Source organism: Macaca fascicularis, chromosome 14 (genome assembly GCF_037993035.2).
Source record: "Macaca fascicularis isolate 582-1 chromosome 14, T2T-MFA8v1.1".
Classification (NCBI taxonomy): domain Eukaryota; kingdom Metazoa; phylum Chordata; class Mammalia; order Primates; family Cercopithecidae; genus Macaca; species Macaca fascicularis.
The window spans coordinates 119,180,650-119,204,743 of record NC_088388.1 but is presented as its reverse complement, the minus strand read 5'-3'; the positions used below and the strand labels follow the sequence as shown (position 1 = coordinate 119,204,743).

At 45.0% G+C, this 24,094-nt stretch overlaps 3 protein-coding genes across 8 annotated transcripts in view; 1 reads left to right on the top strand and 2 right to left on the bottom strand.

Moving 5' to 3' along the window:
- Positions 1 to 631: 631 nt before the first annotated feature.
- On the bottom strand, positions 632 to 8,601 carry TLCD5 (TLC domain containing 5). Of its 5 annotated transcripts, none has more exons than XM_005579943.4 (3): positions 8,527 to 8,601; positions 6,285 to 6,484; positions 632 to 4,315 (listed from the first exon to the last, which is right to left on the bottom strand). In XM_005579943.4, the coding sequence occupies exons 2-3, from the start codon at positions 6,481 to 6,483 to the stop codon at positions 3,777 to 3,779; spliced, it is 738 nt and encodes a 245-aa protein (XP_005580000.2). In that variant the 5' UTR covers position 6,484; positions 8,527 to 8,601; the 3' UTR covers positions 632 to 3,776. The 5 variants fall into 5 exon arrangements, with proteins under 5 accessions (XP_005580000.2, XP_005580001.2, XP_005580003.1 ...); XM_005579944.4 differs by having other exon boundaries at positions 8,541 to 8,601; XM_005579946.4 differs by lacking the exon at positions 6,285 to 6,484.
- On the top strand, positions 7,992 to 9,457 carry LOC141408530 (uncharacterized). Its single transcript, XM_074015454.1, has 2 exons — positions 7,992 to 8,794; positions 9,322 to 9,457. The coding sequence occupies exon 1, from the start codon at positions 8,072 to 8,074 to the stop codon at positions 8,783 to 8,785; it is 714 nt and encodes a 237-aa protein (XP_073871555.1). The 5' UTR covers positions 7,992 to 8,071; the 3' UTR covers positions 8,786 to 8,794; positions 9,322 to 9,457.
- Positions 9,458 to 14,221: 4,764 nt separating this feature from the next.
- The window catches only part of POU2F3 (POU class 2 homeobox 3), a 75,713-nt gene continuing 65,840 nt past the window's right edge, over positions 14,222 to 24,094 (bottom strand). For both annotated transcript variants that reach the window (XM_045370906.3, XM_045370908.3), the window contains exons 9-12: positions 23,842 to 24,003; positions 18,018 to 18,084; positions 16,056 to 16,191; positions 14,222 to 14,746 (exon numbers count right to left, since the gene is read on the bottom strand). In XM_045370906.3, the coding sequence (XP_045226841.2) occupies positions 14,707 to 14,746; positions 16,056 to 16,191; positions 18,018 to 18,084; positions 23,842 to 24,003 (405 nt within the window). In that variant the 3' untranslated portion in view covers positions 14,222 to 14,706. The remainder of the gene's footprint in view (positions 14,747 to 16,055; positions 16,192 to 18,017; positions 18,085 to 23,841; positions 24,004 to 24,094) is intronic.

Genomic DNA, 24,094 nt, shown 5'->3' with positions numbered 1-24,094 from the left:
AAAAACAAACAAACAAACAAAAAACCTGAAAGCCTCTTTAAAGCTGCTGGCAGTTCAACTGTTGTAAAGGCTGTAACTATGGATGCCTTCAGAAAGTCAAGCCAGTCTAGGTAGAACACACTCCTCAGGGTCAGTATTACTTTACCTAGAAAAATGACATTGATGACCCAATCCACTGGACATGCTCTTTGAGGAGGTTTTCCAATGGGGATTATTCTAAACCACATTCTCATCCTCTTGTCCATTCTTTCAACATGCTTATTAAGTATCTACTATGCGTCCCAGACTCTTTTAGGCATTGGTAGTACAGTCCTCAAGACAGGGCCTCCAGCTGTCTTCAGATGATGTCTGATGTCAACTCACTTGACATCACCATTTTCAAGGCAAGTGTCCAAACAGGTGGCAGAACAAGAAACACATTGAGGTTCTTCCTCTCTCTTTTGGCAAACTGTTTTCTGTATGTCAATTGTTACCCCCCAAAATGACAAAATAGGGGGAATGATGGATAATGAACAGCAGATTAGAGATATTCACTAGTAAGTATGAATACAGGTCAACATTTCTACAGGTCAAAAGGCTGTTTTTAACTTGTTGGCAAAACCACCACAAAAATATAAAGACAGACTCTGGATTTATAAAAAGTTGTTTTACTTTTATAAAATTTAGTACAAATCTTATGGAAATATAAATCCTTCTTGAACAGTGTTCGTTATCATTACATAGTAATCCAGTGCAAATGAGTACTTCATTTTGTCCGAGTATACCACACATTCATTAGCCCTTCATTTACCTGTGGTTTCAAAACTTAGCATCATCTTAACTGCTGAGTCATCTTCAGTTCACATTGTTCTCTCAGAAGTTTTTTCATAGTTATTAGTAATAACATCAAGAAAAGCTGAAATGAGGGATTCCCTTCCCCTTACCGATTATTCATATTTCTCACCATTCAAAAAAATCTACATATAGTCCCATGAAAGTGTCCCCAAAACAACAATATCTGCAGTCCCTTTATTTCTGAGGAGTAAGAGAGAAAAAGAATTGGTACCAGATTAAGCCTGTTCATTTGTCTGGTATGGAACAGGTTGCACTGTGCCAAAATTCAAGAGCCAGCTTTTTTTCTGTTTTTTTAAGCTTATGTGCCAAGCCACTCTTTTCTACGAGTCTTGCTAAAATCAGCATTCCCCAGCATCCTACTTTGACCGCAATTTTGTTGGAAAGAAGCTCACCAGCTTTTTAGGGGCACTCATTATAGAAAAAAAAAAAAGTGGAGATTAAGAAAAAAACAGGAAGTGGAGATGCTGTCAGATTATCTCAATGCCCAGCAAAACTCTTTAAGCAAATGACATTCATTTTTAAAGACGCACTGTTAACATGCATTTAAAGTTACTGTTTCCTGAACAGTGATGACTTTACACCATTCCAACCACTCCCTCATGCTTGATTTCTGTGGCCAAGACCATTTTCCATTTTCAAGACCACTCATGGCTGAACATGGTGGCTCACACCTGTAATCCCAGCACTTTGGGAAGCCGAGGCGGGCAGGTCAATGAAGTCAGGAGTTCGAGACCAGCCTGGCCAATATGGTGAAACCCCGTCTCTACTAAAAATACAAAAAGTAGCCAGGCATGGTGGCACACGCCTGTAGTCTCAGCTACTCGGGAGGCTGAGGCAGGAGAATCACTTGAACCCAGAAGGCGGAGGTTGCAGTAAGTCGAGATGACACCACTGCACTCCAGCCCGGGCGACAGAGCAAGACTCCATCTTAAAAAAAAAAAAAAAAAAAACACTCATTACATTAGATTACCAGTGGCCATGGAATGAACTGACACTTCCTACTGACCAGCTTTGACTCCAGTAGCACCATATGCTTGCTCACCCACTGAGCTAATCAAACACCATTGACTTAAATAACATGGTAAAAATAAATAATCAATAAATACATAAATAAATACTTCATGTTTTCATAAAAGCCCTACAAGAAAGACCTCCATTAATAAAATGCCACATAATGTCTCTATGAAATATACTACAGGGTATTTCATTCATTCACAATAGGTTTAAACTCAGGCAAAGAAGAAACAAGTAACCTATCCACATGATCTGGCAAGTGAGTAGCAAAATTAGTTAAACTAAGAACCCAGGAATTCTTGATTCTTAACCCCTTGTTCTAAGCTTATATTCTTGCTTCTCTTGAAGACTGTCACATTAAGAATTATTTTTTTTTTTCCTTTCAAGACTGGCCTTGTTGTATTAGTTTGTTCATAGAGTGGTACCATTTTAGTAAAAATAAGAAAAGCAGGAGTACTAAAAGGGAATGTATCTAAAATGAAAAAAAAAAAAAAAAATTGACCTCATCCCCCTGAGGCCAGTACACACTTTAAAGTCTTTGGTTCTAGTTTGCAATATGTACAGCAGAGCTGAAATCTAAACTGCCATCTCAAGCACAGTGGAATCCACATGATAAATCCCTATGGAATTTAGTCAGAGCCTCAAATGCCTAGGAGATTAATGCACAAAAGCCCTGAGAACTGGCATAGTTTTCCTGGTAGGGCAGAACCCATGTAACAGGACTCAGTAAATCTACCCACACTTCATTCATCTCAGATCCAAAGCCCTAACTCTACAGGTTTTGTGCAGAAAAGAGTTAACATAGCAGGCCTAAACTGCTATCCTTGGAGAGGCCTGATTACAGGGTTGGCCACTGGCCGGCATTTGGGAACTCAGATTTTGGAAGGGCTCCCACCATTAACTGATAAGACTGGCTTACTGTGTCTGAACTGTTTGTGCAAACAATATGGCTTATGCTGAACACCTGCTTTCCTTTTGAAAATCTTGAATTTTGCTATCTGCCAGGGAAAGGCTGCCTAGGTGACCTGTCCTCAGTAAAAACCTTGGGCACTGAGTCTGTAATGACCTTGTCCAGTAGATAGCCCATTCACATGTTGTCACAAATCACTGCTAGGGGAACTAAGCACATCCTGTGTGATTCCATTGGGAGAGGACTCTGGAAACTTGTGCTTGCTTTACCCTAGACTTTGCCTCAGGTGCCTTTTCCTTTTACCGATTTTTCTTTGAATCTTTTCACTATAATAAATCAAAACTATGAATAAGACTATATGCTGAGTCCACTGAGTCCTCCCAGAGAATTATGGAACCTGGCAGTGGTCTTGGGCACCTCTGGCACAGTTGGAATAGGAGGTTCAGTAAGTAACGCTCCCCCTCGCTGCCACAGTTTCACTCTCGCCCTCCTACGCCCCTCTGTTTAAGTGGCCCAATTCCCCGATCTAATGTTCAGAATCCCAAATGCGTGTCTCTTTCTGAAAGCCCCTCACTATAGTAAATGGGGTAAACTTAGATAAATAGATACATGAAAAGCAGAAATAAGTGTTTATTGAAAGAGTTACTTCTCAAAGGAACAAGAAATAGCACTAATCTTTTTCCAGTTCCTTTCTAAACTGCCTGAACATCAAACCTCCCAGGGACAGGAGGACCCAGGGTCACCGCAAATGAAAACAAATGCCAGTTGTACTCACTTCACAGCTCTGACTTATTCCCAGCTACCATGGAGTAGTCTCACTTTTGACAACTGTGCCACTGTAGAAGTTGGTGTTTTAATACTGATATATGCTCGGCTTGAAGACTGACCAAACTGATCAATAAATTTAGCCCTTTTTTGAAACCTAAGTTTGTTATAAGCATAATTCCATAACAGTCATATTTCCAACCTGGTTCCCATGGCTGACTTAACCCAATCCATAATCTGGAGCAAGCCTTGGCTAGTGTATTTTGAGATGTCCGTTGTGTTTCAGCTGCCGTTCCTCACTCCGCCTGCTTCTCCAAGCATGGTACTTCTTGATGCTCTTCCTCCATGCAAAGCGCCAGATGCTAAACATGAAACACCAAGACACAGCATACATGGCTACTCCCCCAGCCTTCACAAACCACTTAGGCGTGGGGGAGACCATTTCACAGAAAAGGAGGCGAGCTCCTACACCAATCCTCACTCCTGTGAACAGAGCCACAAAGAGGAAGTCCACTACATCTCCAGTGAAACTGTGATAGTGTCCTGTTTCCCGGAGAAACCAGCGCATCTGTAGCAAGGGATTGGTAAGCTCACTTCCAAAGAGGACTGCATTGACCTCTGTGCCAGATTCCCCAAGCACAAGGGCCATGATAATGCCCAAGATACTCAACGTGTGATGAGCCAGCATCAAGGCACCCTCAGACTGGAAGTAGATGCACCAGCCCAAGTCGAAGATGAAGTAGCCCAAGGTGAGACACAGGACATGAACTTGGAGAGGTGTATTGGGTGAGCCTGAAACAAACCAAGACGGAAGCAAAGTGAGTGACTGGGAATTGTGCTACCTTGCACAGGGATCCTATGTTGTTGTCTTTCAAACCTTACTGAACACTAAAACAAAAACAATGGCAGGCATGTGCTTTTTAAGGAGGGCCAAAGATAGACTAAAATATAAAATCTAGGTCTTTATCAAACTAAATGATGTTCAGACCTCAGGAAACGCTGTTCTAATGAATCTGACTTCAATGAGTTTGCATCCTTCAGTGAACACAGGCAAGAATCTGTGTCCTCTCCGTGGAACAGCATAAAATCCAATTATTTTGTTTCTTCAATTAAAATCCTACACTTTTTTTTTTTTTTTTTTTTTTTTACCCTGCTAAAGATTTATTTCCAGACTCTTGGATAATGGTTTCCTGAATGTCAGATTTTTTTTCTCAGCTTAATGGGTTACGTTATTGAACACTCAGTGGCCCTAACCTATCCTGAAAGTAGATTCCGGAGAGGGCCCCAGAAGTTAGTGTGTGCTCATGTCCAGGAACATAGGTTTTAAGGACCTGACATATTTGAAACCATTTAGAACCTTCATATAAAACACAAAGCTTAACAGTTGCTTTCATTGGTTTGACAGTTTGGGGGGAAAACTCAGAAATTCGATAAGAGAAGCTAAAGAAATATTTTAAAAAATTATATTCCAGGGGAGTTAAGGGCTGCATTGTGTCCCCCCTCCCCAAATTCATATGCTAAAGCCCTTAACCAGTAGTACCTCAGAATGTGAGTGTATTTGGAAATAGGGCCTTTAAAGAGGTAATCTGGTTAAAATGGGGTAACTAGAGTAATCCAATATGACTGTTATCCTTAAAAGAAGGGATTAGGACACAGATATGCATGCATACACACACACACACACACACACACACACACAGAGGGGAGACCATGGAAGGACACAGTGGGAGGGCGGCCATCTGCAAGCCAAGGACAGAGGCCTCAGAAGAAAGCAACCCTGCTAACAACTTGAACTTAGACTTGCAGCCTCTAGAATTTTAATAAAAATTGCATATTTATGAAAGTAACACTTGTACATCTAGTAACAAAAAGGATAAGGAATATCTCATCCTCTTAACATAGACATGGAAAGACGCTGTCTTTTGAGTAGAATTTTAAGAAAATAAACGCCTGGTTAAGCCACCCACTCTGTGGTACTGTGTTTGGCAGCCCCAACCAATTAATACAAGGGGGTGATATTTTTGCATACTTGGCTGGGCGCGGTGGCTCAAGCCTGTAATCCCAGCACTTTGGGAGGCTGAGGCAGGCGGATCATGAGGTCAGGAGACCGAGACCATCCTGACTAACATGGTGAAACCCCATCTCTACTAAAAACACACAAAAAAATTAGCCGGGCATGGGGGTGGGCACCTGTAGTCCCAGCTACTCAAGAGGCTGAGGCAGGAGAATGGCGCAAACCCAGGAGGCGGAGCTTGCAGTGAGCTGAGATTGAGCCACTGCACCCCAGCCTGAGCAACAGCGCAAGACTCTGTCTCAAAAAAAAAAAAATTGCATACTTATGAAAGTAACACTTGTACATCTAGTAACAAATAGGATAAGGAACATCTCATCCTCTTAACATAGACATGGAAAGATGCTGTCTTTTGAGTAGACAGTCAATTAAAAGTTGCAAGTTGACAAAAATATGTATAATACAGTTCTATTTGTGTCTTTTGGAACATGTTGATATTGGCTTTATGGTTTTTATATTTCTGATTAAATTGTAACAAGCAATTTAAAATTTGTTTTAAAAGTAGAGAGTTATGAAAAGCAGAAACAAGTGACAAACAGTATCAGAGTTAACAATGAAGAAGAATGAGGATTCCAAGACAAAATTATAATGGGAATTATTCTTCAATATTGTACAAATTCTGTTTAAAAGTCCCATGCTTCTAAGACTACCCCCAAATCATAAATCCCTAAGGGAAAATCCCCTACCTACCTGGGTGGGTAAAAGGCCATGGGCCATCAATGAAGCCAATATAAGCGGAGAGGCCTATGGAGAGGACTCCATGGGTGAAGGTGACCAGCCGGCAGCTCCACTCATAGCTTCGGTGCTTATTCAGGTGGCAGAAAGAAATATAGAGCGAGAGCCAGCCACACAGGCTGCACAGCACCTGCAGACACAGAGCTAATGCCATCCTGTGATGAAAAGACCAAAACCAGAAAAACAAAGAATGCACCCTAAGAAAACAGCATTGGGTCATTTTGTGTATATGTCCTCATTTCTATTATAGAATAGTTCAAAAATATTGCCTTATCTTGTTTTCCTTATCTACACAGCCAAGAATCTTCTATTTAAGTATGGCTGTATTTATAATTCCACGTTCCTCAGAGATAACATGTTAGCAACTGGTGAATGCTGTAAACTGGAAACCAGGCACCGCACTCTGAGCTGGTAGGCTGGCATCACATTTTATGATAAGTAAATGTCAATAATAACCCTCCAGTGATGACTGAGCTTGGGCAATAATACACAAATAATAAAGCACATGTATTAAATAATATCTTTACAGTTCAAAGACCCCAATGAAAAGCACTCATGAAAAAATAGAACACTGCCACTTTGGTTTCTGTGAGAGGTCACATGACACATGGCAGTTTAATATGGTTTTAAGCTGATACTTAATTCAGCTGAGGTTTGGATTTGGGTCACAGGTTTATCAGTCAAAAACAAAACTTGGGATAAACTTAAATATAGAACTAAACAAAGAGTCCAGACATCTTGGAGGTTGGGGGGAAATCCTGGCTTTATTCCGTTCTGAAATCCAACCCAAAGATTTGCCAAGAGTGAAGCAGAAGGATGCTAAGGTTCAAGAGGTGGGGAGTTTTTGTTGAGATCTAAAAATATACTTAAGGCAATTATTCAGTTAAAAATGAAATGACGCCAGAAAGCTGTACTGGTGACAAATACGTTAGGACAAGAACAGCTATAACTGAGTCAATTTAGTCACACAGGACCAAAATCTAAAAATGAGCAAAATGTTGTTACTAGTATTCATTAGCTCCTCCATTGAAAGTCAAAAACATATCAGATATCTGCTTCATCTCAGCAGAAATAGTCTGCATGGTTATGCTTATTGCTTAACCTTATTCTGACCAGTGAAATAATATCTGTGGAAGTCAATACACAAGCCACTTCCCAAGAATGCTATCCAGGGAAGCGCTTTACGAAGGTCAAGGCCTGTACAGCTTTCATCTGAAATCAGATTTCCATTCAAGAAAACAGTGTGTGTCCATAATAGACCTGGGTTCCAATTCTGTCTCTGCCCCTAGAGAGACTAGCCATAAGAGTGTGGGCAAATCACTTTAACCTCTAGAACCCCAGTTTAAAAAAAAAGAAAGAAAGAAAGAAAAGAAAAGAAGGAGGAGGAGGAGAAGGAAGGAGAGGAAGGGAAAGGAAAGAAAGAGACTAGGACTGGAGAACTCTACAGTCCGGTCCAGTTCTGACATGGAGTTCTGAAATAAACTTTGTAAAATATCAAGGCCAATTCTCAGAGTAAGGGCCAGAAATACAAAGTATCCCGGGTGAAGAGAACTGCCCTCCCCTATCTCCTTCTAAAGGCCAGGGTCACTGGCCAGTAATGCGGATCAGCTCATTTGGATATGCCTATTAGTATTTTTAGAGTCCTCTGAATCCTAATTCCTTGGCAGAACAGAGAAAACAGCAGCCCATTTACAATCACTTAAATAAAAGAACAGACATTCGTAAATGGCAGACACAACTCTATGACCTTGGGAACTCCCTGTGTGAGTTTCGGCTTTTTGCTCTTGGTTTTTGCCAAAGAACGGAAGGGCATTTGGAAGGCCATCGCCGCTCAAAGGTCCAAGGCTCCTCTCCTGGTTTCTCCCGTTCCAGGGCCAGACTGGCGAGCAGGAGCCTTGGAGCTGGCGTGGCTGGCGGTGAGCGCGGGTCCCGGGGCCTCGCAGGGACGGCGATCGCATCTCCGCGCCGCCGTGCCTGCGACGCTCGGCCACGCCCGGACCAAGAGCCTGAGCCAGGCACCGTTATCCCTGCATCCGGCTGGCGCCGCAGCTTGGCGCAGGAAGGCCTCGGGCGCCCGAGGCAGTAGGAGGCCCGCTCCCCTTCCGAGGCCACCCCGGGCCCTCTGCCGCCTCCTTCCCCAATGGGCCGCGCGGGCCCGGTGCCCACCCCGGCCGGGCGGTTCGCGCCGCGCGGTTACCTGGCGGAGCGTACCGGGAAGCCTCGGGCGCCCGGGCGCCCGCAGCTCCGGGTCCGGATCGCTGCAACAGGAAGCGGAGGAACCAGAGGGGGAGGACGAGGCTGTGACGGCGGCGGAGGAGGAGCCGGGGGTCTGGGGGCACCTGCTGGCTGGGCGGATGGAGCGCAGAGCCGAAGCCGGGACACCGACTTTCCGAAAGCGCGCGGGAGGGTCCTCCTTCTCCGGCGGGGGAGTCAAGAGGGATCTGGCGGTGACGTGAGACCTGCAGGTCGCTGCTCTTGTTTAGCTGTTGTTGTTTAAATCATTATCCACTTCTCCCCTCCCCTCAATAGGACAGCTCATGCAATCAATTTATCGAGTACCTACTAAGTGCTTGCAGCCTGACTAGGCATTGTGGGGGATGTAAGACATTGTTCTCGCCCGTGTGCTTGAATTTAAGTCGTGAAACAGGAACTGATGAGCAGGAAAGTGCTCAGGCCTGAGAGTTAGAAGTTACAGTATTCCAATGTCAGCCCTGTCACCAACTTGGCAGTAAAGCATAAGTCTTGAGAGTGAACCTTGCTTGGTATATCTTTGGGCAAGTTACTTTTCTGTTGCCTGCCTTTCCTCGATCCTCAGAATGGGGATAGTAATAACACCTATCTCATAAGATTATTTTGAGAATTTTTAAATATTACGTATGTAAAGTGCTTTGAACAATGACTGGCACATGGAAGTCACTACATAAATGCCAACTGTTGTATTTCAAGTTGGGTAAATCCTTTTCTTCTCTGGTTCTATTTTAATACCGAGCAGAGTAAGTTTGAGCGATAAGAATGGAGGCTCGAATGGGATAAAGACGGTGTCTGCCTTGATTGATCAGGACAGGCAATCCTGGGTGCTGAGGAACCTAGACAATCTCAAAAGAAGACGACCATTAGCAGAAATGTGAGTGTTTAGACCATGCCTGGGGAATAGTAAACATTCTAGTTTTGGTTGTTTATCTTACCAACCCTTCAAAGGCAAAGGCACTGGTTTCATCTTTGTTTCCGTAGGACCTAGCATGAGGCAGGTACAATAAATGTTTGTATGTTGAATCAATGTGAAATGAGTCTGGAAAACTATCTCGGAAGCGCGTCACAGTTCCTGAAGCGTGTTGATCATCTGTGCCACTTGGGAAGTGTTTTCAAATACCTTATGCAGGCTGTACCTTGAATATTATGATTTAGTAGGTTTGGTGCATGGTAGAATCACTTGGGAACTATTTAAAATCCTAATACCCAGGCCACACTCTGAAAAAAGTAAATCAGAATCTCTGTGTTGATATCAATCATTTTAAAAGCTCCCTGGATGATTCCAATGTGCAACCAAAGTTGAGAACCCCAGCTCTAGCAATACTTAATTAAAATCAGTGTAAGATGAATTGGAGAAGGCCTGTTACACAAGTGTTGGGATAGACTGGATAACAGGTAATGATAGTCTGGAGAAGTAAAACATGGAAGGATCCACTTCACTGAATGGAGAGTATGCAGAGCTCAACCTCTTCCCCCATTTGTTTTTGTTGCAGTATTTTTTTTTTTAGCATCTGATTTTGGACTTTCTTCCTGCTGCCATCGTTTCCCATGAAAGAACAGAGTACTAAAGTCTTCAGGAGTCTAAAGGCTGAGGGGGCAAGGGAAAAGGGAAGGAGCCAGTTCTTCCTAAAATATCGGGCTTTTATCCTAGGGTGACGGGGATTCTAGGCTCAAGCTTCATGACCTGGGATTAAATTTTGTTGATGTACCTATCTTTGGCCACAATCCCTGTTCCACCGAATCAGATCCTTGTCAATGGTAGCATCCCCCAGAAATTCTGGGCTGTTAAGGAGAGCAGGGGATGGGAAGCTCTCCGCCAATTTAATAACAATGAGAATAATAATCACAAATAACACCTATATTGCTCTTATTAATGTACCAGGCATTGTTCCAAGCACTATATATATATATATATATATATACACACACACACACACACACACACACACACACTCATTTAATCCTCACAATTATACGGGATGGGACCTATTGTTATCTCCATTTTACAGGTGAGAAACTGAGTCATGGAGCAGTCAAGGCTTTCCCAAGGTGACACGGTTAGTAGGAGGCAGAGTAGGGTACAAACCCAGGCAATATGACTCTGGAGATCATGCCTGTATGGCAGATGCGCCTAACTGCAGTTAACCTTAAGTATACCCTGAGGATGACCCTGGGTGCAGACGCACCTGAATGTGTGTCTAGTGTTCCAAGCGTGGCCAACCCAGAGATTCATTCCTTATCTATGAGGAACATCTGAGCCCCTGGCCCAGCCCTTGGAACATGGGCCATACAGGGGGCTAAGGCCCTTTGTTTCATGTGAAATGAATGTTGCCAGGTGGAGGTTGTTAGTGGGAGGGTGTAAGATGAAAGTGCTATATAAACTGCATGCTTTCTCCAGGCAGTGGTGGTTCTCCTGTCCAGCCTGTTGCCACTGGATCCCTCTTATGTAAGTTCCCCTCAACAAATCCTATGTCGTGTTTGTTGGCTCTTGGTCTTTGGCCTCTTGAATCTGGTGCTATCCTTCCTGAAGTCAATAGGGATCTGGCATGACAATGCCCTTAACCACTGAGATATGCTGCCTCCACTTACCTAAAAATTCCTGCAGGTGTGCACTGTATTCTCCTGTATTCACAACTCCTATCTCAGTGAAGGGCGTTAAAAGTTTAGAGGGAAGAAGGGAATTTTATATTTAAAAAACATAATTGCCTGTTATGTGCTAGTGACAATGTTAGCCACAGGGATACAGAAAGAAAGAAAAAAAAAAAAAGCCTCAACTGCAAGGAGGTCCCCCCACACAAGGAAGAGGCAGAAGAGTCAGTAAGTGAGCTATGGTGGGGGCACTCAGAGCACATGAGGAGCCCTGGCAACCTGGGAGCTCCGGCCAGGGTCCCTGCTTTGAGTCCTGGGGTTAATAAACTCAGTCTCTGAGTCAGACCAAAAGTCCTTACTTTGTCTTAGGGGTGCACAGCTGGGCCCACCCGTTTTGAGTCAACTAAACATTAGAGTATGAAATACAATTTGAAATGCAGCAGCAACAATCTTTTTTATTTCTCCTTTGGCAATGACTGGTGGTCCCTGTTAGATTCTCTTGTCCCTAGTTAGATGCTGAGGCGGCGAACCAAGCTTCAGTTAAACTTCCCTGGAATTACAGATTTTACAGAATCATGCAGACATGAAAGGTGACCCTGCTCACTTTCAGGCTTGATTCTGCTCAGCAATGTCCAAGTCAGTTGGCAAGGAAAGCTACTGGAGTCTGAACAGGCTACAATTCTGTTTATTTCTTTCATAAAAAATCATGGGCAAATGGATGAAAATCCAAGTTTTGGACAATGCAGAGGATCAGCTTTTAGCACTCACCTGAGCAGGATGTCAAGGCAGCCAGGACTTCTGTAGAAAAGGGTCGGCTCTGGCATCCATGAGCGTACAGGGAGGAATGCACACGTGCATGTGTATGTACTTAAAGTACTGCCGAAGGCTCCTCTTGCTGTCTTTCTGCTACATACCCGGCCCCTTTAAACTAGATCTTTTCTTGAGAAAGGAAACATTACCAGTAGGCCTTCTCCCACTTCATGACATGAAATAGGAATTTTTAAAGCCCCATTCAAACATCAAGGAGCGGTTAACTCTTGATGATGAATATTTAGATTTCCTGTGTGGATATTATTATTTGCAACAAGCGTTTAATCCCAATAGTTTTTCCCTATCAGTCATTACATTTTTGAAGGGCCTCTCTTTCCCACAGGTCAGCGTTTACCTCAGCAATGGTAACTATTTATTATTTATTTTGTTTTTTGAGATGGAGTCTCGCTCTGTCGCCTGGGCTGGAGTGCAGTGGCACAATCTTGGCTCACTGCAAGCTCCAACGGTAACTATTTAAATTTGTATTAATCTAAGAAAAACCACAAGAATAGGTTCATTGCCTTTCAACCTCCTCACCAAAAGTCACAATGCATTCTGAAGCCATATATACATACATACATATATATAATATATAGATATGAGACAAATATGTATATTTGAGACAGGGTCTCACTCTGTTGTTCAGGCTGGAGTGCAGCAGCAGCATGATCATGGCTCACTGCGGCCTTGACTTCCTGGGCTCAATAGATCCTCCCATCTCAGGCTTTCCAGTAGCTGGGACTATAGGCGTGCACCACCAAGCCTGGCTAATATGTGATTATTAAATTATCCTCTGCCTTAACTATTTATTGCTTTATGTTGTGAGTAATGGATAATTGCCATTGAGGGTATCTGAAACATGAGACATCAGCCTCAATCCCCACCGCTTAAGTGTTCAAATGACTTTACCTTAAACATTCACCATCCTCCCACTTACAATAATCTCTTGCCTACTCTGCCCTCAAGGTAGTTCTGTTACAGAGAGTAACAACTCTGAATTCTTCAGGGCCCTGTAATAATGTGTGTCATCTTTAGCATCAGTTTGGGAAGTAATACACTTAATGTCCCAATTTGAAACATTTTCTGCCATCCTGTTTCATTCTATGCACTCACATGCCCCCCACAATGACATAAAGGCACAGAACAAGAATCTAAACCTCTTCTTATCAACAGTGGAATACTTTTCATAATCACTATACACATTTATTTAGGAACAGTGAGATTCCTTTGAATCTCAACAGTTTCCTAGATATGCTGTCTTTTTTTTTTTCTTTTTTATTATGTTACCATTTCTGGAATGGCTTCATGTTACATCTCTACACACTGGCCCACAAAAAAGGAGACTCTAGAGATAATGTTCCCAAAGAAGTTAACAAAGATTCCCAGACCAGGCAGGGCATGGTGGCTCACACCTATAATCCCAGCACTTTGGGAGGCCAAAGTGGGTAGATCAGGAGGTCAGGAGTTCAAGACCAGCCTGACCAACATGGTGAAACCCCATCTCTACTAAAAATACAAAAATTAGCTGGGCATGGTGGTGGGCGCCTGTAATCCCAGCTACTTGGGAGGCTGAGGCAGGAGAATCACTTGAACCCAGGAGGCAGAGTTTGCAGTGAGCCGAGATCACACCACTACACTCCAGCCTGGGTGGGAGCGAGACTCTGTCTCAAAAAAAAAAAAAAAAAAAAGTTCCCAGCCCATGTGGGAACTCTGGAAGCTAGCACAGTATTTCACACTTTGGTATTTCCCCCCCCTTTTTTTTAAAGAAGATAAAATATTACAGAGACATTTTCAAAAATCACACCTGAGTTAAACATTTTGCTGGAAAATTCCACATTAAGGAGTTAAGAACATAATGCAAAAAAATGGGAAAGGGCTATATACAGGTACTTTGCCACCGTCATTATTGTGTGTTTGCTCTTGTATTCTTCCTTTTCTGCCACCAGGAGAAAGGAGAGGGGACAGGATAAAGAGAAACACAGAGAGAGAGGGAAAGAACAGGCACTCCTGAGCCCTAGGCAGACATGGACAGACAGAAGGGCACCGGTGGGCAGCGCAACATGCCCAGAGCACCCACCAAGGGCAGCTCTTTTACGCCTTCTGCAAAAAGGAGGGGACCTGAAGGGCACAATAATGAACGGATTTGGTTGTAGAAAAGGGGGCGAGGTTAAAAAGAAAATGGGGTGAGATGAAGATTCCGTCAAAAAACTTAGCTGTACAGAGAAAACATCAAGGCTTTGGTGGAGATATCAGATTCAAATCTTTTCACAGATTTTGGGATCAGTTCAGGGATTGTGGCCAAGTTCAGAGTCAAAACTATTATCTCCACTTCCGGTGTTTGGCACTCCAGCCAAATGGTTGTCCCCAGAAGCCCACAGATGAGTTGGAGATTAACAGCAAGGAGTCTTTTCTCTGAAAGACCATTGCCACAGTGAAGCTGACTAAAATACTTGAAACTAGAAGGCAAGGGCATAGGCAAGGAAGGTGAAAACGGTAAGCTCCTAGGAGGGGCTATATATTTCAAGAGCATTGGGAGTCTGCACTTGGTTCAATCACAGTTTGGATCTCCGGAGGCCCTTGCTCCTGAAGAAGGCAAGAGTCTGGATTCATTGATAGTGGGGATTTTCTTGCACTCTTCGGAAAGCAATCTGTCTGTATATAGAAGGCATGATTCCCTTCCTTCCAGGCGGAATACAGGGCCCGGTGGAGTCAGAGAAACTTTTTGGTCTCAGTGGAGGTAGGTGGGATGATTCCATCGGTACCAAGATCTGGAAGGAAGAAAGAAGTCAATCCTAAAGCTAGTAATGTGATGGCGTAAGATGGGAATGGGGAGTGACTGTTAGCAGGTATAGGGGTTTTTGGGGGGAGGGGTAATAAAAACATACTGGAATTAGATAATGCTGATGGTTGCACAATCTTGTGAATATACTGAAAACCACTGAACTGTACACTTTAAAATGGTGAATTTTCTGGTATATGAATTATACCTCGAAGCAATTTTTTAAAGCTAGTAATGTATATTATATGGTTCTCTCTCTCTCTCTCTCAGTAGGGGTAGGTGAGGAGCTCCATTGTTTCGGGCTATGCAATAATTGGCCAATAAGAGCTGGCTGCCTTGCTGAACTGCCTGGATTTGGACAGGTGGGTTCATCTTTTCTGGCGAACTTAGGTCTGTAACCTACACATCTCTGTTTTGTTCTGAATCAAGGCAGAATCTCTCTCTCTCACAAGGCATCAGCTCTGAGAACACTTTTTTTTTTTTTTTTTTTTTTTTGAGACGGAGTCTCGCTCTGTCGCCCAGGCTGGAGTGCAGTGGCCGGATCTCAGCTCACTGCAAGCTCCGCCTCCCGGGTTTATGCCATTCTCCTGCCTCAGCTTCCCGAGTAGCTGGGACTACAGGCGCCCGCCACCTCGCCCGGCTAGTTTTTTGTATTTTTTAGTAGAGACGGGGTTTCACCGTGTCAGCCAGGATGGTCTCGATCTCCTGACCTCATGATCTGCCCGTCTCGGCCTCCCAAAGTGCTGGGATTACAGGCTTGAGCCACCGCGCCCGGCTGAGAACACTTTTTAGAGTAGATTCTTTGCCTCATGAACTGAAGCCTAGGAGGCTGCCTTCCTCACTGCATCCCAGGTGGGAGTGGGGGACAGGAATTGGCACCACTTCCCTCTCTCCCTGTGTCAGCCATGCTTGAAGCCCAGGGTTTTCTTTGTGCCTAAGCTCTAGGCTCACATCAGAACCTCCTGAAAACTGGGTTCCTCGCATGAAGCCCAGCAAAGGACCTGGCCCTTTCTGACATGAGTGTTTGGAAATTTCCACCCTCAAAGTAAGGATGGAAATTTTGGCTTTGTTGACATCAGCTCCTTGCCAGGATGGCTCACTGACTGAAGCTTCTTTTTAAAATCCCTGCTCGCTAGGGATAAAGTCCAGTCTGGCTGTCGCTCTGTCCTCTCTCTACCACCCCATTCCTCTTTTCCAATCCTATCTATGACAAGCTTTCTTTCCCAAGGCATGGGCCCAGCTTCTCACATGTCTCTTGGCCCTGCTGGGATGTCTCTGCACCCTCCCCTCCACCTTACCCTGAAGAGTTAAAACTGGAGGCGGAGTTCACTGATGCTTTGGAGTTATTCTGAGATGCAGTGGGGCTGCTGGCGTGGAGTCCTGAGCCAGGAGATGAAGGCCTGCTGTTGTTCCCAGGGGAACAGGATGACGTTACTGAGGATAAGGAGAGGCAAAAACAAGGGGAAAATAATACTGCTGGATCCCGGGACATTGGGACATAGCCCCTCAGACACAAATTTCCTGGTGTAACCCCAAAGGGACCTCACCCTCTCCCTACCCACACCCACCTGACTACCTCCTGCCTCATTAGCATCAACTTCTGCCCACACCCAGAGGGGCTCTCATCCAAATGCTCTCTACAGCCCAGGCCCTGGAGAGTGGTGTGGCTGGTTCTGCAAGTCTAAGACTTGCCAAATGCAAGGACAGATGCCAAAATCATCCTACTCTGGGACACACCCAAGGCTGGGCACATGCAGCCCCGGACCAAGAGGCGGGAGGAGAAAAAGAACAAGAAGGAAGAGAGGAGGAAAGAAAGGCAGTGCATAGGGGAGAAAGAGAACTTGAGGCCACCATGAAAGATTGCCAGCTGCTCTAGTTCTCCTGACTCCACCAAGAAAAGGTGCATGGTTTTCTAGAAACTAGAGTAATGAACTGAGCTCATGGCTCATGCCTGTAAGCCCAACACTTTTGGGAGGCCGAGGCAGGAGGGCCGATTAAGCCCAGGAGTTCAAAACCAACCTGGGCAACATGGCGAAACCCAGTCTCTACAAAAAATACAAAAATTCGCCAGGTGTGATGACATGCACCTGTAGTCTCAGCTACTCAGGAGGCTGAGGCAGGAGGATCACTTGAGCCCAGGAGTTCGAGGTTGCAGTGAGCCATGATTGTGTCACCTCATTGCTTGGGCAACAGAGCAAGACCCTGTCTCAAAAAACAAAACAAAACAAAAACAAAAAGAGCAATGAACTGGGAGTGAGGGGACCTCAGCCCTGTCTTGGTCCTTGGCCATCCACTCAGCAGCTCTGTGGCTGCTGATTTGTTTCACCTTCCTGAAACTCATTTTCATCCTCTGTGAAATGGCAGATTTTGTATCTGGATTAACTCTTGTGTTTGTGTTTCCCAAACTGTGTTCTATGAATAGGGTGGCATATATTTTATTATCCAAACTAAGACCCTAAGACACTTTGAAAAGTGGAGGGGGCCGAGTGCAGTGGCTCACTCCTGTAATCCCAGCACTTTGGGAGGCCGAGGCAGGTGGATCACCAGAGGTCAGGAGTTCAAGACCAGCCTGACCAACATGGAGAAACCCTGTCTCTACTAAAAATACAAAAAATTAGCAGAGTATGGTAGTGCACTCCTGTAATCCTAGCTACTGGGGAGGCTGAGGCAGGAGAATAGCTTGAACCCAGGAGGCAGAGGTTGCAGTGAGCTGAGATTGCGCCATTGCACTCCAGCCTGGGCAACAAGAGTGCAACTCTGTCTCAAAAAAAAAAAAAAAGAAAAAAAAGACAAAGATTAAAAAAAAAATAGAAAAGTGGAAGGAAGTACTATTGATAATTATGTCAGGACATGAAGCAGACACTGGGACTATCCTGGCCACCCTGGGCATGTGATCATCCTGTCTAGTTCTTTGAAATAATCAGGTACTTTTTGAGGAATAGAGTATACTTTAGGAAGCCTTGCCTTCCTTGGGCCTTCCATACAGTTCATTTTGGAATGTTATGCACCTGAGTGCTTAGAAGTGCTGCAGTTAGAACAAAACAAAACAACAACAACAAAAAAATACGCTTGTTTAAACTGTGCATACTCAGCATTTTCCAAATTTACTTGATCATAGAACCCTTTTTTCCCAACACAGATTTTAATATCCTTTGAAATGCATTTATGGGATCCTGACTTAGGTAGATACCTTTCAGTTCTAATATCCCATGTTTTAAAGGAATTCTGGTGTTATTCAGAAATCTCATTTTAAAGCTCACCTGTTCCAGGCATGGTACTGTGGACAGGAGGGACAGAGAGGGGACCCAGAGACCCTGAGGGAGATACCTGAAAAACAACAGAAGCTTGTAAATGTCCATTTCTGCTCCCTTCTCCAACTTCAGACCATTCTCCAAAGACAGTAGGTCCCAGACTCTACAGAGACCAAGAGCTTGGCTTCCTTGGTTATTTCCTAGCCCCAAACCTACGCGCCATCCTCCTTTCTATGGGAAGGCCTCTGGACCACATACTGGCATCCAGAACCAGGTCCAGTCTGCTCCGGAAGTTCCCTGGTGTCGACAGCCCCTGACAATGTGTATTGCCTGATAAAGTTTCTTTGGCACTGCCAAGCCGAAGGCTGCCTTGCCTGAGAGCCCCGGAGGTGAGCAAGACAAGCCTCCTGGGCCCTGCAGTGGCAGATACTGCTGGTTGCCTGCTGTTTCCTGGTCTCCATTGCTTTTTCCCTAAAAGAACCCTGCTTTTGCTTAGGACAGCAGGGTTGCTCAGCCTAGCAGCCTCTTTCGGGCTTTCCCACTCTGATAGATGAATGGAGCATGGACTCTCCAGAGGTAACCGGAGGTACTGAACTTTGGTCTCTGAAGATTTTTATTTTGTCCTGGAGACCTCACAGCATCATCAGCTCTGAGATTAGAAAGGGACCTGGGATAATTTTGTTTACCCTCCCATGTAATTCAGGACCCTCCTCCTCACTGTTACTATCCTAGAACAAGATGTAATAGAAAGAATAGACTTTGGAGCCCAACAGGTCTGGGAGTAAGACAACTCCACAGCTATCTGTGTGACTTTGGGCAAGTTATCTAACCCCACTGAGATTTGGTTTTCTCATCTGTAAAATAGCAGCAATACTTCCATTATATATTTTAATTAAGACATAATGAGATAATGTCTGTAAATCTTCCAACCCAACAGCTGGCAAAGAGTGTCCCAGCTTGTTAAATGCTAGTTCTCTCCCTTTCTGGAGGAAGAAGCTATCAACTGCTATATATTTCTAGATATTATTCAACTCTTCTTTTGAGCTAAAATCTGTGTATTTTCACTGCCCCTTATTCTTCTCATGCTAACAGGGGAATCTTTGACCAGGTGTTTGCAAAGGCTATTGAAAGGTAGTTCTGTTCTCTCCACTTTGGAAGATCCCATCCTAACAGGATGCGGCATGTACTCATTTCCTCATTAATCAGAAATGGTTTCCCTGTTTTCATTTACTTTTCCTTATACAATGAGCCTCCTCAGTAAGCTGAGGGCCTGTGAAGGGTGGAGACGGGTGTGGGGCACAGGTTGGGAGGGGTGGCAGAGTGGTAAGAGATGCTATCAATAATCTCCCTACCTCTTCTCCTCCTCTCCCTGCTGTCACACCCAAGACATGTGTTGTTGTTGTTGTGGTTGTTCTTGTTGGTTTGAGATGGAGTCTCTCTCTGTCACCCAGGCTGGAGTGTAGTGGTGCTATCACGCACGGTTCACTGCAACCTCTGCCTCCTGGGTTCAAGTGATTCTTCTGTCTCAGCCTCCCAAGTAGCTGGGATTACAGGCACCCGCCACCACGCCCAGCTAATTTTTGTATTTTTAGTAGAGACAGAGTTTTGCCATGTTGGCCAGGCTGGTCTTGAACTCCTAACCTCAGGTGGTCCTCCCACCTTGGCCTCCCAAAGTGCTGGGATTACAGGCGTGAGCCACCGCGCCTGGCTTTGTTGTTGTTTTTAAATAAATGATAATGTATTTGGTCATTGCGGCCAACTTGTTTCCTTCTGGAAACAGGCTAGGCATATGCAAACAGACATATATATGGTTCCCCCTTTTTTATTTTCTAGATATATTGTAGCATTCTGCCCACACTGATCTGCACCATTTTGCCTTCCCACCTGCTAATCATTTTATTCCAGAAGCAGAAGAAACTATGTCCTAGTCCCAAGGGACTGTCTCAATGAGACCTAAAGATAGGATCAGAAAATGTTCTCTCTCCTTTCCCTTCATGACATCACCAGTGTTAGTGTAACTATTTATTTAATGTCCTTCACTGCCATTAGGCTGTAGACTTCAAGAGAGCAGGGTAACGCCTGTGTGGTTCACTGCCACACCCCCAGTGCTTTCTACGGTCCCTGGAACGTCACAGCTGCTCAGTAAATATGTGTTGAATGAAAGCTGATGAGGAACGGGGCCCCTGCTTGGCTCCCTCGGCCCCCTCCATTTCTCATCATGTTGATGTCCTGGGTTGGTATTGAACCAAAGGGAGAACCTACTACTTCTCATCTGCTCTAAATAAAGTCCAATCTTGCAAGATTCCAAAGTTCCTATGACATGACCCAAGTTTCCTAACAAGGCCTACGATGCCCGACATAATCCAGCCCCTGCCTACCATTCCAGCCTCCTCATTCACACCCGCACTGCCTGGTGTCCAGCCCATTCTGGCCTTCTATGCTTCTTTCCGCCTACCCCACCCCACCACCAACCTGAGAACCTTTGTACATGCTATTTCCTCTACCTAGAATATTCTTCCCTCCCCTCACTCCTCCCTGCCTCCCCAGCTCAGACACTTTCCCTGTTAATATCAATGGTGACATTCATTCTTCTGGTGTCAGTGTAAACATCATTCCTCAGAGAAGCTCCTGACACTCTGGACTAGGTTAGGCACCTCATATACCTGTACCTCTTCTCTTAAGCCTTCATCACAAATAGCATTTGTTTGGTATCTGTTTTTCTGCTACACTGTGAGCAGGGATCACGTGTGCTGTTCACCACTGGAGCCCCAGTACCAAACATATAGTAGGTGCTCAGTGAATGCTTAAGGAAGAAATAATGAGTGAATATCATCTTGCCTCCAACTTAGCATGTTTAACGATCCCTTACAGAGTTTAGGGTACTTCAGCATCCATGGCCCATTATGATCCCACACTCATCAGCCCCTCTAATTTTAATCATGAACCCCTTGCTCTAGCCAGACTGAAATGCTTGCGATTTCCCAAATGCATCATGTTGTTTTATAATTCCATGCCTTCAGGCTGGGCGCGGTGGCTCACACCTGTAATCCTAGCACTTTGGGAAGCCAAGGCGGGCAGATCACTGAGGTCAGGAGTTTGAGACCAGCCTGGCCAACACGGTGAAACCCCGTCTCTACTAAACATACAAAATTAGCCAGGCTTGGTGGTGGGTGCATGTAATCCCAGCTACTCAGGAGGCTGAGGCAGGAGAATTACTTGAACCCAGGAGGTGGAGGTTGCAGTGAGCCTAGATCGCAGCATTGCACTCCAGCCTGGGCAAAAAGAGCAAAACTCTATCTCAGAAAAATAAAAATAATAAAAATAAATAAAAAATAAAAAACCTCCATGCCTTCTCACAGGCTGTTCCTTCTGCCTTGTACACTACTCTTGCTAATTACTAATCTGTTCTCCAAACAAATTAGATATTCACCCTCCCGGGCCCCATTCTGATTTGGGCGTCTTTCCTCTTGTTTCCCAGGGCACTCCTATGGGGCTCATTCCTGCCCAACACTCCTCACATCTACTTGGTTGTAGTTTCTTGCCTTTTCTGGTCCCTCCTTTTCAGTTTCTTCCCTGATGCTCTTCCTTTGCCCATCTCGCGAAAGCTGGTGGCAAGGTCTTTGCTCTTTGCTTCCTCTACATAAACTCCATAGGCGAGTTCCTCCTCACCCAGGATTTCAACCACCACCTGCACACTTGTGACTCCCTAGTCCGTGTCTCCATCCCAGCCTTCCAGTCTCACTTCCAGACCCATAATCTCAAGTGCCCAAGGACATTCCCACATGGGTGTCCTGCAGCCTCGCTGTGCATCATGATGACATGAGAACTGAAATAATCACTTCTTGCCACTCCCAAGCCATCTCCTCCTGGTTTGCTTGTTCCGTAAATGGCAATACCATCTACCCAGTCAGCCCAGCCTGAACTCCAAGAGTCATCGCAGAGGATCCCCTTTTCTTCTCCCTGCCCCCATCCAGCTTTCCATTCATTAACCAAGACCTTCTAATGATTTCTGGAATCCCTCCCACCCTCTTCTTTCCTCCCTCCTGGGGTTGCTTTGCCCTCAGTCTTTCTCTACTGGCTACCTGCAGTCCCATCCTAACTGGCCTCCCTGAAACCCATCTTGGGCCTCTTTATCCTGCAGTCCTTTATCCTGCAGTCAGAGTGATCATTCAAAAAAGAGAAAATTATCATGCCAATATCCTGTGAAAATCCTTCAGTGATTCCCCCAAACCTTCAGTTCCTTAGCATTGTGGACAATCCCTGCACAGTCTGGCCCTTCTGATCTGTCCAGCCTCATCTTTCAACACTCAACCACTTGCAGTTCTGTGAGCTTGCCACACTGTCCCTGCCCCTGGGAGAGCTCCACCCACATTTATTTGCCTCTCATTCGTCTTCATCCTTTAGACTCAGCTCAGGTATTAATTATCTCCTTGGGGAAGCCTGTCCTAAACACCAGCTCCCAAGGCTGGTTAGCTGCCGCTCCTAAGTTCTCCTGAAGAAATGATCATGCTGTTTTCCATTCGTTTATTTACCTGCTCCTCTGCTAGGCAGTGAGGTCCTCTGGGACAGGGAACAAACAATATTTATCTTTGTATCCCCAGCACTTGGCACAATATATAGAAGGTAGTCGGTAGCTGGTTGGTGAAAGAATCAACAATGGTGTAGTTTTGGGGAAACAGCTGTGTTCCTCCCTGACAAGGCTGCATTTCACTCATCTTACAGTGCTGAAAGACTGAAGGGCAGCATCGTTCTCCCCAACTCCCTTAACCTTCAACCATCATCATCCCCAGAGAAGAAGCTTCCCACCCCCACCCTCCAGGTACCATTTCTCCCTGCATGGAAAAGATATTTCCTGCCCCCTAAACTTCATAGTCTGCCTAGAACTTCAAGTTGTTCCCAGCCCTGGCTTCTCCCTTGAACTCCAGAGTCACAGATATAACTCCTTCATACTTACTCTCGGATGCCTTGTAGGTATGTCCAACTTAATGTGACCAGCCCCAAATTCTTAGCTTTTTTCCTTGAACTTGCTCTTCCTGCAGTTTTCATCATCTCAAAAAAATGGCAGTGCTTTCCAACGCACTGCTCAGGCCAAAACCCTTTTAATCATCTTTGCTTCCTTTCTTGTATTCCGTATCTGAGCACATCATGCTGCTCCACCGTCAAAGTCTAGCCAGAATGCAACTGCTTCTCCTCACCTCCATGGCCACCACCCTAGGCCAAGCCTCCATCACACAGCCTGACCACTGTCATTCTCCTAACTGGTCTCCGGCTTCCACACAGACGATTCCCCACGTAGCAGCCCGTGTTAGCCAGCTCAGCCTTCTCTGGCTAGCGCTCTCCAATGGCTTCTCATTTTACCCAAACTGAAAGCCAGGGGCCTTTCAATGGCCTCTAAGACCTTGGGCGCTCTGCTTCTTGTTTCTTCTCTGACTTCTTCTCCTACTTTTGGTCCCCTTTCTCATTCTGTCCCCAGCCACACTGGTTGCCTTGCTGTTTCTTAAGCATACTGGATCTTTTCACTTGCTAGGCCCTCTGCCTAGAACGTTCTTTCCCCCAGATATCCACATATTTAATTCCCTGACAACTCTAGGTCTCTGTTCACACACCCTTATCAGGGAGAGCCTCTCTGACCTCCCTTTTGAAAGAGCATCTCCCCGCTATCCCCTTCTATTCCCTCGCCCTTCTTTAGTGTTCTTTATACTATATTCTATACAGCATCTCTTTGCTTATTTATTTACTGGATGCTCCCCTTCTTCCCTGCAGCCACCACTTTCCCCTCCAAGCATCATGTCCCTCCAGTTCTTGGCAGACAGCTTGGTTCCTGGCCACTCACCAGCCGGGAATTGTAGACAGGTGGTTTGATGGGTGTGGCCACAGGGCAGTTGATCCGCTTCTCCTTTTGGCGTCGGTTGCAGAACCAGACTCTCACCACCTCCTTCTCCATGGACAACTGCTCTGCAATCATGGAGATCTCCTCCGAGCTGGGTTTTGGGTTCTATAGGGACCGAAAGGACAGAGTATGGTCAAGAAAAGGGAATCAGGGGTGGGGAACAGAGGTCCCAAAGAAACAGGATACAACTATACAT